This window comes from Procambarus clarkii, chromosome 31 (genome assembly GCF_040958095.1).
Source record: "Procambarus clarkii isolate CNS0578487 chromosome 31, FALCON_Pclarkii_2.0, whole genome shotgun sequence".
In the NCBI taxonomy this organism is placed as follows: domain Eukaryota; kingdom Metazoa; phylum Arthropoda; class Malacostraca; order Decapoda; family Cambaridae; genus Procambarus; species Procambarus clarkii.
Window position 1 is genome coordinate 20,428,703 of NC_091180.1, and position 16,044 is coordinate 20,444,746.

A 16,044-nucleotide genomic window follows, 5' to 3' on the forward strand; every position below is an offset into this window, starting at 1 on the left:
CAGGGATTTACTGTATAGTAATGTTATTAAAGCCAGGACAGACAAGAGAAGAGAGGTGGCATGATGCACAGAGAAAATCAAGGAGGAACTAGCAGCCATGCATTATTTCATGCTGCACCATGTTAGTTATACAACATTTCAGAAGACACAACACACATGCAAATTAGAATCTAAAGCTGTAATCACTTATAACTGCAGTTTGTGCAGTTATTAGTGATAAAATAAAGTAATTAATTTTTGTTTACTGTTAACAGAATTTTGACACTACTGCAATTTTTATGCTTCCTCATTTGGCTTCATAAAAAGATAAATTAGTGACTACAGTTTTGTCATTAGTCCATTATTATGTCAGATTGTCTAGTCAATTTATATGATTTGTTATAATGTATGAATGACTTTGATATATGTTTGAAGAGCAACTAAAATTTTAAGAAAACACAAATACAATGTGATGTTTTTTGTGACATTTAAATACAGTAGTGTAAAATTTTCCAAATACAAACATAAGCAAGGAATATTTACAAACAATTTTAATATTTACAAAACAAAATTATATTTACAAACAAAATTACAGTATTGTACAAACATACCCTATTTAGCATGAGGGACGAGAGGATATGTTCCTGGAAAGAGAAGACTTCTACGGAGGGAATGCAAATTCCCTTTTAGAGATGCATTTTCAACTTCACAGTTTATTACCTATGATCAACGAGATGTGAGTTACCGGTGGGATGATGGTCTAGGTTGTGGCACATCCTCTTTTTTTGAAGATGGCATTAAGGGTTGATTGCCAAGCCCAAAGCTACTTCTCTTGGAGCAGATCACATCAATAATAATTCTCTTCACTACAGTGATGCAATGAAATTCTGCATCATTTTCATTGAAGAGACCCAGGGCCTCCATGACTCTTATTGATGCTCTCGATCGAGCATCTTATCAATGCTCTCTGTCAAAACACCTTCAGTGAGATATCTTTCAACTATAGTACATCTTAAATTTGTGAAGTACTGTAGTTGTCATCCTCAGCGAAATATTGCAGTTCCAGCTCTACAGGTGAGACTAGCATAGCTTGTGCACATCATCGAGGTCAACTTGGCCTATTTCTAGTAGGTGGGTAAGTTGAGCTTTATTGGCAACTGCTGTTCCATTCTATTCAAAACTCCTGAACGCATAACATACCATATACTATAAATTCTTCCAGCATCTGTTCATACAAATGCCAGTCACATCCACAAAGGCTGCATTGATGTTTCTGATGCCCCTTCATAAAATCAAAAAACAACCAATCCCTGACTGCTTATTTCTACCATGTCTCCTTCACCAGTGCCATAAAATTGCATCATAGGTAGTACACTTGAAATCTAGTGGTAGGAACACCACTTCCACAGAAGTGGAAGTTTGTAGACCACCCAAGTTCTCTGGATTGCCAGAGGCATGTCAGCCACCAACAATGCTGTGTGCTACAAATCATTTCCTCACAATAATACTGAGCTGCTGGGCAGGTACTGGAGATGAACTACAACTAGAATGTCTCTTGTCACCCATTCTTTTTTGTTTGACCTCCAAATTACAGACATTGCTCCTTAAAATACCTCTTCATTAATTGAGGATTCATAGTGGTAGACAAACATTCACTTGTTGCAAATGAATTAAATGATATTTCCATGCTTATTGTGGTTTGCAATTTATACTGTATCAAGTCCAGACATTTAGGATTAATAGCCTGTTTTCAATTGCAGGACAGTAGGACATTGTTAAAGAGCACCTTGCATGATGATTGGTGTGTTTTTTCCAGTCTTCAATATAAATGAGATGTATTTCCATTATTCCCTTCCATTATTTATTTTTCTTAATTTCATATGCCCTTCATAAAAAAAAAAAATTGCTCATTCCATAATAAGCCACTATTTTATGACCAGTTCAACAAGCACAGTAGAACATACAAAATTCCTAATAAATACTGTACTATGGTGAAGATATCCAACCCATTCTCCTGTTTAGATAGTAGTTTTTGAAACTATGTGCACTACAGTACAAATATTGCTGTTCTAAGCAATTAGATAGTAGAACTTTATAGTCTGAAAAAATGAAGCTAAAAAACAAACTTAAATATTCCTAGACCTAGTATAGCACACACATGTACTATATTAGGCCTCAGATATTGTGTATTAGGCCTAGGAAGGTTCGGTTAGGTTACGTTTGTTTATCTTTGCAACATAAGTAGAAAATAGTTTTCCAGTTTGTCCAATTCAATATTGTAGTGCCAATTTCTACTTTCTAATTTTGTTGTAATAAGTCGGTATATATACTACGGTCCTCATCGTTACTGTAAGTACTGTACTACCAAAACAGGAGGATGGGTTGAAATATCACAAATGTACAGAATAAGCTAATACCAAATATTACTATTAACTGCATGTGATACCATGTGGTAATATTTACTCTGTTGAACCATTTTCCCAAGTACTGGATGTAAATGTATAGTACTTCCTGTATGTCATTAGTTTGGCTACGTTTCTGGATAAATGTAGCAATATATACTTTAACCCCAATGTCTTCATATGGAACATAATTCTTACTTTCAAGTTAACCACAGTTTATTTGTTGCCAGCTACAAATAACTCCAATAATAATTCTAAAAAAGCATAATATAATTGACTTCATCTTAGGTCAACACTACACAACATAACTATCTTTCCCTCCACCGCCTGTACTACTCAGTAGGTTCATAACTCAGAGAAGCAAAATATGTCTCCCAAACATTCTCATTAGGCTAATTCATTCCAGATAGAAAGAAAGAAAGATAAGAAAAGTGGAAAGAAACCTTAGGAACCAAAATTTTTTGTAATAAGTTACCTGAATAACATTAATCCTTAAAATCTATTGAATTATTAAATTTTTTGTTATATATATATAAAACTCAACTGCTTCTAAATTAAATCATAATGTTTTTCAAGTACTACTTCATTGCTCTGTTACCTAATTTCTGAGCTTGCTCATTGTGCCTCTCCCGAAGGTGTCTGATCAGCTTGTTGTGCATCGTACAGCCAGGCACCAAAGGGATCTTTTTCAGAATATCCGTGCAGGGTCGTAAAAGAAGCTAGGGAGTCACTGGAGAATGTACAAGTCCAGTTAAGAATGACAGCCAGAATGTTTGTTCATAAAGCCTTAAAGAGCTCCTTCATGTGTGACCTCCAAAATCAGGCTCTAGTTAAACACTCACCATACTTATTTATCTTTACAAGCCACCACCTGGTGGCAGCAGTACACCCAATTCACTTCGCATACAGCCTTACAATGTCCCATGTTGATCAGCAGGATAGGGCCCAGTGTTTAAAATAAGTTTACCTATTTGTCACTTGCATTTGATCTTGGGATCTTTCAGATACATATCGACTGAATAAGCTGTGGTCAGTAGATAAACAATTAGTTTTTACAAGTTTTTGGAGTGTCGCTTGTTTTCTTTTGGATAGCACCTCAGTTTTTTTGAGGAGCAGTATTCCGTTGGTGATCAGATGTAGCAGTCTCGATTCAGCATTTTCCGATATTCTCCCTAGAGAATATAATAAAATTAGATAAATCCATTGTTCCCTGTTGCTGGTTCATGGGTCTAGTTGTCTATCCTATCTTCTGCCGAGGGTTTGGGTAAATAAGATTGTACATCCTATAGGTTTAATCCGAGACCTAGTTTGTGGACAGGGGAGGTCAAGTTTGCTGGGCCTTCCGTATCTATTTTATATGACAGGGTTAGATTTGGATCCTCCACAGATAATGGTCATTTTACTTTATGTCTGCTCTGTACTGAGGGTCAGAGCTTATAGAATTTGAAGGGCATTGTATTGCTTTGCTGTATTTGCCTTGTTGGAGTCAGCGCTAGCTTCACACTAGTGTATGTGAAGTGTATCATGAGTAGTTAGCTCACCTCTTTGACTCTCTATCCCAGTCTATATATACAGCTGCTACTGAACTCAGGTCACAAGTTCAAAGTATTTGCAACATGTATAGGTAGTGGGCTTTTACTGTCTTTGACCATACACATAGGAGATCTTTCTCTGTCTCAGCCATCAAGAAATGGCTTAGAAATATGAAATGGGGTTCTAGGTTTAGGGTGGATCTGTAGCAGTTTTCCCAAACTAATTCTTCTGTAATGAAGAAATAACCAGTCTCAGAAGAAACCTTTGGTGCTTCACCCCCTGAAGAGAGGGACAGTGCCTTCAAGTTTTTCCTCCAAGGTGCCTCACTTGTGCAGTGTAAGCAAGATGTGGGAAATCAATTTTAGAGATACATGATGGTATTTGCCAATACAGAGCCCTGAAGCTATATTGTTGCCAGTACACATTTCTGACACTAGCAGTGCAGTCTCCAGTGGAGATTTGCCCATAATGAGCTCTTGTGCTTTATGCTCACTGGTTGTCTAGTACAGATCTCTCTACCTTCCCATTGTATTGGTAAGGGTTTGCCTTGTCATGTAAAAGTCCTGAGGCCAATCAATATGCATTTATTTGCCTCCTCTTTGTAGAGAGATTCATATTTACTCAATGATAAACATTCAGGTGCTACCTTCACCTTTATCTGGTTGGGGTTTCATTCTGTTTGTTTGTACTTGGTACAAATTAAGATATTATTTCTGGTAGAGGCTAGCTTGTTATTAACCTTCCCGCTGTTTCAGGTTCCCAGAAATTATATTTGGTGGGGCTAAGTATCACTGGAGATCATGTTAGGAAAGACACTCCTTTTGCTGATCTTCATTTGCTTGATATTTTGCTTCATTGGGATCATCCATGATAGTCATGAGCAGCTTTGTTTCTTAAAGTCAGCATCTATGTGTTTCTTCAGGGAACAGCATCCCTGTTCTCTCAGATTTTACTGATAGTTCTGATAGATTTTACTCTCTATCCTTCTTTCTGTTGAAGACTGTACCTTTAGGAGCAGCAAGGTAAGCATGCTCAGATATCAAGCTTTGGATTTATGAAAAGCATGTTGCTGACCAGATCATTCTGCCATTCCCTGCTTCCTTTTCCCTATGCTCAGAGAATTTTTAACTAGAGCCTGCTATGGTGCATCATACAGGTGAAGACATGTGATACTCTGTAATGTATAATTATAAGTTTATGAAAAGATCCTATAAGTTGTTATTCTTGGCTGGACTGACTTTTGCCAGCAACTTTCAGGAACCTAACATGAATCTGGGATTTTTTCATGATATCCCAGAAGTCTTGCCAGCATCATATCATTTCTGCCCCATTGTGCACTATTTTCAACATGATACATAGCAAAACATATACCTTTGGAAACAGCAGAATGAGCTGCCCAGAAACTTTTAAAAAATAAATCCATTTTTATTCCTAAATTATTATCAGTTTAATTTTTGTTTATATTAAATACTAACCTCATTATTATTATTATGAATAAATTCATATATTAAAACTAAAATAGACAATGGTGAATAGTGCTGGCAGATGGCCATGTACACACTACAGCAGTAACCTGCCAAAGAATTACTCACTCGTCCATAAGCAAAAGCATCTTCATCAAGGATAAACTTTTGGGGATAAACATTGTCCAGGTACCACTTGAAGCTTTTACACTGAAGGCGGTTCCTTAGTTCTTTCCTTTCTCCAACATCTCCATAGTCTGCATGCTGTAAGTAGGTAGAGCCATTACAGGTTAATATCTTGTATCATTTAATGTATTATCCTGTTCTGTACTGGTAAAAACATACGTACATACTAAAAGATACAGCATTGTAATCTACAACTTGGCAGTATCTAACTAAGACATAAATACTAATGATACATTGAAATAAAAATTAATGGTGATGAATCCTAAATACAGTTTATGAAAGATATTTAAGTTGGAAATGCAGCCAGCTAAAACTAATTAATGTGACTTTCAATCATCTGCCTAATGGAAATGTACTGGTATTTCTATTTATTCTTACTCAGGAATGTATTCTGAGATTTATTCTAATGTTACCTCTAATTCAGGCCTGTATAGATAAAATAGCCTTTTGTAACTATCCATCCAGGTTTCTGCCAGTCGTGCTGTGTTTAGTCCGTGCGTGTCCTTGTTGCCAGGGAAAGTATATGGGTGAAAGGAGCGGAAAATATGCCCAACACGAGAACATGGTATTGTCTCCAGTGTGCCGCCACACATCCAAACCTGCCACACACAACAATATTTCAATTAAAAAATTAAACTTCAATATTTAACTGAATATTATCAAGTAATTTTTAAATATAAAATCTTTTTTTTTTAAATTACAATAATAATTACAAATAATGCTGCACAGGATTTTTGTCGATGTATTTGTGCATAAATTTTCAGTTCAATATAGAGTATTTTTAAATATTATTTTTGGTACATTTTTGACTCTTTTTCATAAACATTACGAAAGATTTTGATACTTACTCTGAAAGACATTTCCAAGTTTTCTCCACCCCATACATCCATTCCGTCGTCATAGCTTCCAATCTCCCAGAAGTAGTTGCGCTCAATGGCAAACAATCCACCAGCCATTGTTGGAGATCTGACATATAAAAGGCTATAATACTAGATTCATTATAGGGATTATGGCACAACCCCATCTGATAAATGATCAGAAATTAACTGTTATTGTTCTTAGCCCATACATTATCAGTGACTTTCTCACAATTTTTATTTCTATTGTTAACACTTCAGCATTCCAATGAGATGCCTGAATGCATCATCCATACTTCAATAGTAAATGTTCCAATGATACTAAAACAACCACAGTGTGGGCAGAGCTAAACAGAGAACCAACCAGAAATCACCTTGGCTAACCACCCACTCACCAAAGACAAAAATTACTCTGCTTGTGTTTATTTTCTCTGTTCAGAAAATGCATAAGCTATTATCAATATACCTTGTTTTTGGTATCTATACTCTAGTTTAGACAATTAATTTGCAACCTTTTTTATACCAAATCTATAGTTATAACCTAAGAAATAACTTAGCAAACATGAAGAGTATAAACAATATTAGGTGTCACTGAGCAGGGCCTCAAGAGGACCAGGACATTTACAGCTGGGTGTGTGACAAGAGGTTGGACCACTATAGTGTTAACAAGAGAACGTTTGAAACGTTTTCCTCAATATCATCAGGTAATTGCAATTCTCTGACTATATTGAGTACAGCCAGTAGCAAATTTAAGACAGTCAAGTGAATGGGTTTGTTAAAGAATGAACATATTGACGTTGAACAGAGACAATTGCTGAACACATCAATGTAAAACACAAATAACTCATTCATGCACTCACTTAAGTCTTATTTATTGATACGTGTGCTCTATCTATATTCAGGACGACAGCAAAGTTAAATTCATGCAGATTATAAACATGCACTATTGCATGTTTATACTATTATAAACAATCCAAACACTATTATAAATAATCCACACGTATAGTGTGGAAATAAATCATGAATGTTGTGCTAATCATCTTACCTTGTTGGGCCAACAGGATTTGCTCTTCTCTTCTGTTCCTGCTCACTGATGTCTATCCAAGTAAAGTGTCCACTCCAAGTAAACCCACCAACCTAACCAGAAAACATCACAGCTCAACTTTCACACATCAGTGGTAACTATCAGTAATAATTTCAACACAATTTAATTCCTTCAACAGCCAAATGCTAATTAAATTCTGATACCGTATACAGTATACGTATATATATAATCTATTTCTGTTGTTTATAATAATATTAAAATATTAGTTATGGCATGTATATGGACAAACTAATTTAATAAGATCTTTTTTTAACATAAAACTTGCCTGAAGGCACTTTATTATTGACCAGGTAAAAATGTATTTTTAATAACAATTTGATACTGAATATCAACAAAAATTAAGTAAAATTCAAACAAGACTAGTTTAAATGGTCATTCACAACAAAAATGTTTTTTAATTCAATATATAGTACTGTACATGCAATAACATGGTAAGATATCTTAAACCTCAAAATATTAAGGAAAACATTAGAATCTAAGGGGTAGAAACACAGTACATGGACCATTATATTGGTCATTCATGCTAAATTAAGATTTAACAAATTTTTATATGTGAATAACGAACTCTTCACATGCAGCTACATTAAAATTTGAGTGTGAATATAAATTAAAAAAGAAATTCAGTTTACATCATGAAGACACTCAATAATTGTAATTGAATACAAAAATGTAAACTATTTAATATCTGAGTTCTGAATTAAAAATTAATGAAACTGAGCTTATATGAAAATTTCCATTCTGAGCGAGCCACTTGGTTACTCCCCATGGTTGGTTTCCACTGTCAGTAGGAACTGTTACATGCAGTTGGGTAGTAACTTTCTGGCAGTGGTAATCTGCAGGTTATATACTGGCATTGCTCTATGGAGTGATGGAAAAAAAATATCCAGTTTGAGCAATCCAAAGAAAGCATGAATGAAACTACAGTAATTCTAAGCCCTTCCAGGCTCTCTTTGGCATGAAGAAGAGCCTGGAAGGGCTCGTCTAAGAAAAAATAGCTAAAGAATGATCTATTGTACTTAACAAACAGTTGGTCTTGACTCTCTACCCTGCCTGCCACTGGGTGACAGCATCCCATATGCACAAAAGAATTTTCTCAGCACAGCTTTGTTCAGAATTTTGTTAGGGAATAGGAGCAAATGAGTGAAGCAGAAGAGAAGAATTAAGGAATATCTTCATTATATGCAAAGTAATCAGGAAGAACATCAACAAATTAGAGATCAAAAGCACCAGGTGTGTATTGAATGCAATCCAAAATTGTAAAGGAACTGGTTAATGAACTGTCTACTACTGAAGCTCCCATTCAGCTAATGCGAATTTCAGTGGTAGACTGAAACCAAGGAAGAGAGCCCCAAGATTGAAAATATATTGTGAATATCTTCCCCATCTTTAAGAAAAGCAGAAAATTACAAACTAGTCAGCCTAAACCTTACATGCAGAACATAATAAACAAAATGAGAGTTCCGGTAGTACAGGTATACAATAATTTGAGATCATCTCAAATTATGCTCCTTCACTAATTTTCTCATTCATCATTCTATCCTTCCACTAATTTTCTCATTCTTCAATTTCTATATTGATGACATTATTCCTCTCAGAAGTGTCACATCCGTGTTTGTAATTGTGTTCCTATAGCCGTTATATATTCCATCATGTAAATGTTCCGCTCATCTTTGTAACAAAATTATTAGTGGTTCATTTTTGTGTTTTTTAAATTATTATTTCAATAAACTTCACCAAAGGATATAAAAGCTTTCTCTAATCACTACTGGCAATATGTATATCAGTGTGTGTACTTTCTATTCTTCTTGGCCCTATTTCAAATACATACTTTACTTCTGTACATAAACATTCAAGTTCGAACTCTGCATCAAACAACAGCTCCTGGTCCTAGTGATTAAATGCGAGATGCATTGTCGGGATCATCTCCTGTCTAAATCTCGTTGAGGCAAGTCGAGGCAGCTGGTCAAAGTTGACATGTGTAGCTCTGGATTACATTCCGACTGCTTATTAGATGTGACAATATAAGGCATCTAGAAAGTGCTAACAACCAGCATATAAGGGCTAATTATGTACATTGGACTTTCTGCGCAATGCTGAGATATATGTTGATTAATTTTTGTCATGCTGATGGTAGGCTCCTCTATTTTAGTTAATTACATACATCAAATCCATATACAGTATTAATGACAATCATCTGCTCCTCCTTTCCTCACCTACCTAATTACCTGAAGTAATTACCTGGTATCTAATTTATTTTGTTAACACAAAATTAAATTTTTCACATAATACACCTTCCTGAATATACTGTACAGTACTGGACTTTTAAAATGACTTCTTAAGTCTACAATATTTTAAACATGCATAAGTTAGCAATAAATTTACATTTCCTTTATTTGTGTTTATTGCTTCAAACTTTAGGTCTCGATATATACCTCAAACAAGCACAGAACATGTCAATATTAGTCAGTTCTTACCTTCTCATCCTCCAGCTTAAGTACAACTGTACAACTATTAATAATTTTATTCTCAAAATTTTTTTTATAAAAAATATCAACATTAATATATTTTTTTTTGTTCTAATATTCATTGCCAAGCCAACTATATTATTTCAGTAATACACGTACTGTACTCCATTTAGAATGTGTTAAAAAATACAACAAATTTAACCGAGTTTCTGTTGGCAAACAATTCCAAACTTAATATCACTAGTCAGGATGCACCTTTGAAGCATTTTGTCATAAAACTATATAATTACAGCAGCATTACAGTTATGTAACACATATACTGTACTTAGCAAAGTGCCATACTGAAATAAAATTTAATTTTAATAGAAATAAAAATTATTTAAAGAGAAAGGTAATAAATAATAAGGTTACATCATAATTAATGATTGAGGACAAAATTAATACAGTACAGCAATTATAATATTCCAGAAGTGATGTTTGATGAAAACTTTTTACCTTTTGTAGTCAGTGGCACCTCGATTAACGAGCAGCTCTATCTACGAGCATTTCAAGTAACGAGCAAGCCACCCAGAACATTTGTCTCTACTAACGAGCTTTTCCTCGATTAACGAGTGTTTTCACTGGTTCTCGGACACCTTTTACAACAGTTTTGTTGTTGTTTCGCAAGACGAGTTTTCCACGTGATGAGCTCGGTGCCGGAACGGATTAAACTCGTTAATCGAGGTGCCACTGTATGTATAAAAAATTAAGATGCCCATGTAACAGTTTAATATCTCATGTTGCTATAAAATAAAAAGCATAAGAGATAATGGCATTAACAGATAATACATCCAGTGTGCATGTTTGCAAGCCAAATTAACTAAAAGCTACAGTACAGTATTTCAAAATACAGTATACGGAATAAAAGCCTGTGCAGTCTACAAGAAGTTCATTTATAAAAAAGAAGTTCAGTTTAACTTAAATATTTGAAATGTTACGGCCACGTGTAAAATAATCTACAACTATAATATGTATTGTGAACAAGCTAATGTTTACCTGAATTTACCTGAAGGCCACAATCACTACTAGCCTCAATGGAAACAGTACGTTTGTGGAAGGTCCCTCCCATTATTTCAAAGGATTTTTCCAACTGTGTTAATACAGGGAGACATCTTCCGTCACGCAGGGTGCAGTCGCACCTCCACAGATCTCCAGTATCATCTATTGATACTGGAAATGGCTCAAAAGGGCCACCACTTATGGGCTATTCATGCCCAAGCCACCTTTTGGGTGGCTTAATCTTCTCTCTCTGTGTTAATACAGGTATACCAGGAGTATACATGAAGTGGGATGTAGGAGTTCTACTTCCCTTGTCTTGTTGCTTGGAGTGGCCCGCAGGCTCTCATGTTCATTACAACCTGCACACCTCATAGTAGCTTGTCTGTCTCATGAACACATCCACTTTTGTTCCAGCTATATTTCTTACAGTTGGAAGATGGGATATTGAGAGGATATTGTTATTGAAAGGATATTGAACAGCCATGGACCTATGATGTTCTGTGTTCTCTGATTGTGTCTATAGCCTATGGCATCACATTTGCAGATAACACCCTTGCAAAAAATAACAGTGAGGACTTGGAAAATAATCTAGTGTACATAAATACCTTCAAATGGTCAGAAGCTTGGCAAATACTTTTCAATACTGAAAAATTCAAGGCCTTAAATGTAGGGCATAACAATACACATAACTACCAAATCAATAACACAACTCTGCAGCAAATTGATAAAGAAAAGGACCTACAAGTTATGATCCACCAGTCATTGAAAGTAGCCCCAGACTGGGTTTGGAGAGGAGAAGAACTCTCAAAAGCAACTTCACGTAAGTAGGAACCCAAGTCAAACATCATCCCAGAACAAAGCCAACTATCATGCCAGGAAAGGTTAAAGGCCTCAAGACTAACACTACAGATCAGACACCACACATAAGAGACCTTAAAAATTCTCCAAATCAACAAATTAGAAAATATTATTAATCTAGACCATAATTGAGGACAAAAAGATGTTATTCACCCATATGGTATAAACCAATGCAATTGCCAACCCACTGAAGTTGTACATTCAATGGAAAAACCTTAGATATAATGGAGAACTTTTGACAAGCTGCCAGCAATCTCGGGTAAATTCTAATATAAACACTAAAGTCTTTGCACATACTGTATATTCTATAGATTAATAATACTGTACCATAATAATAATCCTCAACATTATAATGTGACTATACAGGACTGTAAATAAAAATTTTAAGCAGTGTGATAGGTAGGAACTTGTGTTCCTGGACTCAAAATGCTGTGGATACTTATTGGCTTCGCTGTACTGTATATAAAAATAACACAAATAGCTGAAATACATATAAATTCTATGACACATATATTTTTGCACAAATACAAATCTATTTATCTATAATCTTCTATTGCTACAGTATTTTGGCACAATAATTTCCACAGTACCGTACAGTCATTCGTAAACTTAAAATAATTTTATAGAACATAGTAAAGAAATATATAAAGTCCAGAAGTGTCTACCAATGTATGCTGTATATTTCTAGAGATAGCATAACTATTGACTACAGTATTTTCAAATTCTATAGTGATATTACTGTGTGATCAATAGAGAATACTATACCCTCAGGATGATAACTAATTAATAATGATGAAGCTATCTTCTTTTTATGTTATTTTATTAAAAATACAGCATATATAGTCACCAATTACTAGGCACTGATTTAAATTCCTTTTACTTCCTCATACTGTATATATTTACTATATTATGCACTCTTTGATGCCAGTTTATATTATAGCATTATTTAAGAAATGAAGAAGCTGCAGTAAGGATATAACTGGCTAGAAAAAGCTAATTGTAGGCTGAGCATAGCAAAAGCAAACTGAAAGCTAAAGATATAGCTAGTGTTAGTGTAAATTACCTGAAGCAATTTTTCATGCAACTCAAAAAATTGTCATGCCACTTATTTAATGTTCTCATGTACAAAGTTCGTGCTCCCCAAAGCAGCCATTTACTTAGAACACACTACCTGGAAGTAGCGTCCATTCCCGTGGTAGTATTCAAGAGTCTTGTCATCAATAACATCAATGATGGGAACAAGAACTGCTGATCGGCTCTCCTTTATTCTTTGGAGCAATGGTTCCATCCTGAAATATTTATTCTCTTCATATATTACTCACTAGAGCAACACTTGCAGATCACTTTGAACATTTGGTACAATCATGCCCGTGAAGACTAGAAGATGCTCAGAGGGTCCAGGGCAGTGTTACATCCACCACTACACAACAGATTAGGAAATGAAATACAGTTCCTTTATATTCTATGATAGAACTCCTTTCCAAGATGAGGCTGAGAACAAAATGAATTTCAGTAGTGCACCTTCCAAATTGCTAAACATTACTCCATCTGCTTTCTGCTTCTCAAAGAATTTTAGTTTGAGCATGATTTTTGCAAACAATAATAGAAATACAAGCATCTGGCAAATTCTGAAAAATAAAATACAGTATCACAATTAGATTATCCTCTTTTCTGTCAAAACACATACCACAAATGTTGTTCTTGAGTACACATACATAAGATTCTTAGCATTAATAGAATCAATTATTGGGGTTAGCGCCACGTTCCTTTTTTCCTTCACACGCTGAAGTAGAGGCTCCATCCTGAGAAAGAAATTTGTGTAACAAAATGCACAGGAAATATAACATATGGGACCTAAAATGAAAATATCAAGGAGTATTATAAAGTGATTGTTAATACATAGGTAAAATATAGCTTCCGTTTCATCTGAATCTGTTCACCTAGCGGTAAACATATGCTTGAGAGTTAGGCAACTGTTATGGGTTGCATTCTAGGGATGTTCAGTAGCTGGCCTAGGGTAGGGGTTCGTAACCAGGAGTACTGGTTAAGAACCCAATAGTGTTGGTATTGGACTACGTCTGAGCAATATAAAAAAAAAAAAAAAAAGAGTCTGTTCAGATTAGAATTAACTTTAACTTATCAATACAGATTGAGGCAGTTCAATGTTTTGATTACATCAAATCAGCAAAAATCTCACTCATTGTAGCTAGCTTGTGTATTTATGATTTACTATGCTTCTGTAAATAAATTATATAATCCTTATGATATTTTTTTCAGCTGTTTTGTTCCTAGTTACAATACTGTACACAAATAACTCTTGATCTATTTACCACTCAAAAGTGAATTCTTGGGTGAATCACTCTCTACCTACCTACCTGTTGAAGATTCTGAGGATTAGTGTCCACACAGTCCGGTCTCTAACCAGGCTTTCTGGTTGCAGGCCTGGTCAACCAGACCGTTTGATGAGGCTGCTCGCAGCCTGACGTACGAGTCACATCCTGGTTGATCAGGTTTCCTTTATAGGTGCTTATTGAGTTCTTATCCCCTGCATGTGTTGGGAAAGGGTTGAAAAGAGCCTTTGATGTTGATAAAGTTCTCTCTCGGCATGCTTATTGCACCTCTGCTTTTTTGCACATCCTGCCATGCCTTCTGGTCTCATGTAGTGTTATTTCTGTGTGCATATTTGGAACCAGTCCTAATATTTTCTAAGTGTAAATTATTATGTATCCTGTCTGCACTCTAGGGAATACAGATTTATAATTTTAGGCAGTCCCAGTAATTTAGATGTTTTATTGAGTGGATTCTAGAGATAAAGAATCTTTGCATACTCTTCAGGTCAGCAATTTCTCCAGCTTCAGACCAGGGAGCCAGTCGGCCGAGCGGACAGCACACTGGACTTGTGATCCTGTGGTCCTGGGTTCGATCCCAGGCACAGGTGAGAAACAATGGGCTGAGTTTCTTTCACCCTATGCCCCTGTTACCTAGCAGTAAAATAGGTACCTGGGTGTTAGTCAGCTGTCATGGGTTGCTTCCTGGGGGTGGAGGCCTGGTCGAGGACCGGGCCGCGGGGACACTAAAAGCCCCGAAATCATTTCAAGATAACCTCAAGATAAGCTTTGAATGAGGCTGTTGGTGTGCAACAATATTCCACTCTTAGAGAATATTAATGTCTTAAAAAGTACAGTATCACCATTGGCAAGGCATATCTTGTTTGGAAGGTTCTTGTTATCCAACCTGTCATTTTTCTTGCAATTGTGACAGCAACTTTGTTGTGTTCTTTAATCAAGTCTTTCAATGGGCCACAGAAAATAACATGTTTAATGAGGATAGGTTCCGATTACTGCACTATAGAAAAAATGAAAACATTAAAGAAGAAACCACATATACAGTATAACACAATCAAACTACACTATTGAAAGAAAAACCAATGTAAATGATTTAGGAGTAATCATGTAGGAAGACCTTACTTTTAACATCGGATTGTTAATCCTATGTTAAGTGCAATGATGCAGCCCATCCTCCTGTTTTGGTTGTACAGTACTTAGTAATGGTGCAGTACAGTAACGATGAGGACCATAGTACATATACAGTAGATACTGCCGTACAACTAAATTAGAAAGTTGAAATTTGAACTACTGTATTGAGCTGGACAAACTGGAAAACTATTTTTTTACTTGTGTTGCTTTGACAAACTAACCTTACCTAACCTTCCTAGGCCTATTACACAATATCTGAGGCCTAATATAGTACAAATGTGTGCTATACTAGGCCTAGGAATATTTGTTTTTTTTTAGCTTCATTTATTTTAAAAGAATTCTTTACTAGTTAATATACTATCTAAAAGCTAAGTACGTACGAATTCGTGACCATTAACGATCATCACAATACCTACTATCTAAACAGGAGGATGGGTTAAATGATGAGTGCAAAATGCAAAAATTACATGTGATGAGTGCAAAAATAGAATGCAGTTCCTACAAAGACAATATTTATTTTACTCTGTGTTGTACAGCAGAGGTATTAAATAAAATTACTGTATTGTATATCCAATATGTCTCAAATATGTGTTCAATTATTTCCACTTACCCTTACAACAGTCAAGTTTGTTCTCGACTTTCAATAGGGAATTCCCGGTTTTGAGTCCCAGGTGGGAAGGAA

General features: G+C 35.4%; 1 protein-coding gene across 3 annotated transcripts in view; it reads right to left on the reverse strand.

Moving 5' to 3' along the window:
• Positions 1–16,044, reverse strand: part of LOC123758765 (polypeptide N-acetylgalactosaminyltransferase 1) — a 162,583-nt gene that overhangs the window by 13,965 nt on the left and 132,574 nt on the right. For 2 of the 3 annotated variants that reach the window (XM_045743426.2, XM_045743428.2), the window contains exons 4-8: positions 13,058–13,175; positions 7,466–7,557; positions 6,412–6,529; positions 5,977–6,162; positions 5,507–5,641 (exon numbers count right to left, since the gene is read on the reverse strand). In XM_045743426.2, coding sequence (XP_045599382.1) covers positions 5,507–5,641; positions 5,977–6,162; positions 6,412–6,529; positions 7,466–7,557; positions 13,058–13,175 — 649 coding nt within the window. Of the gene's footprint in view, positions 1–5,506; positions 5,642–5,976; positions 6,163–6,411; positions 6,530–7,465; positions 7,558–13,057; positions 13,176–13,573; positions 13,689–16,044 lie in introns of all 3 variants that reach the window. The other variant, XM_045743425.2, reaches the window with a different exon arrangement.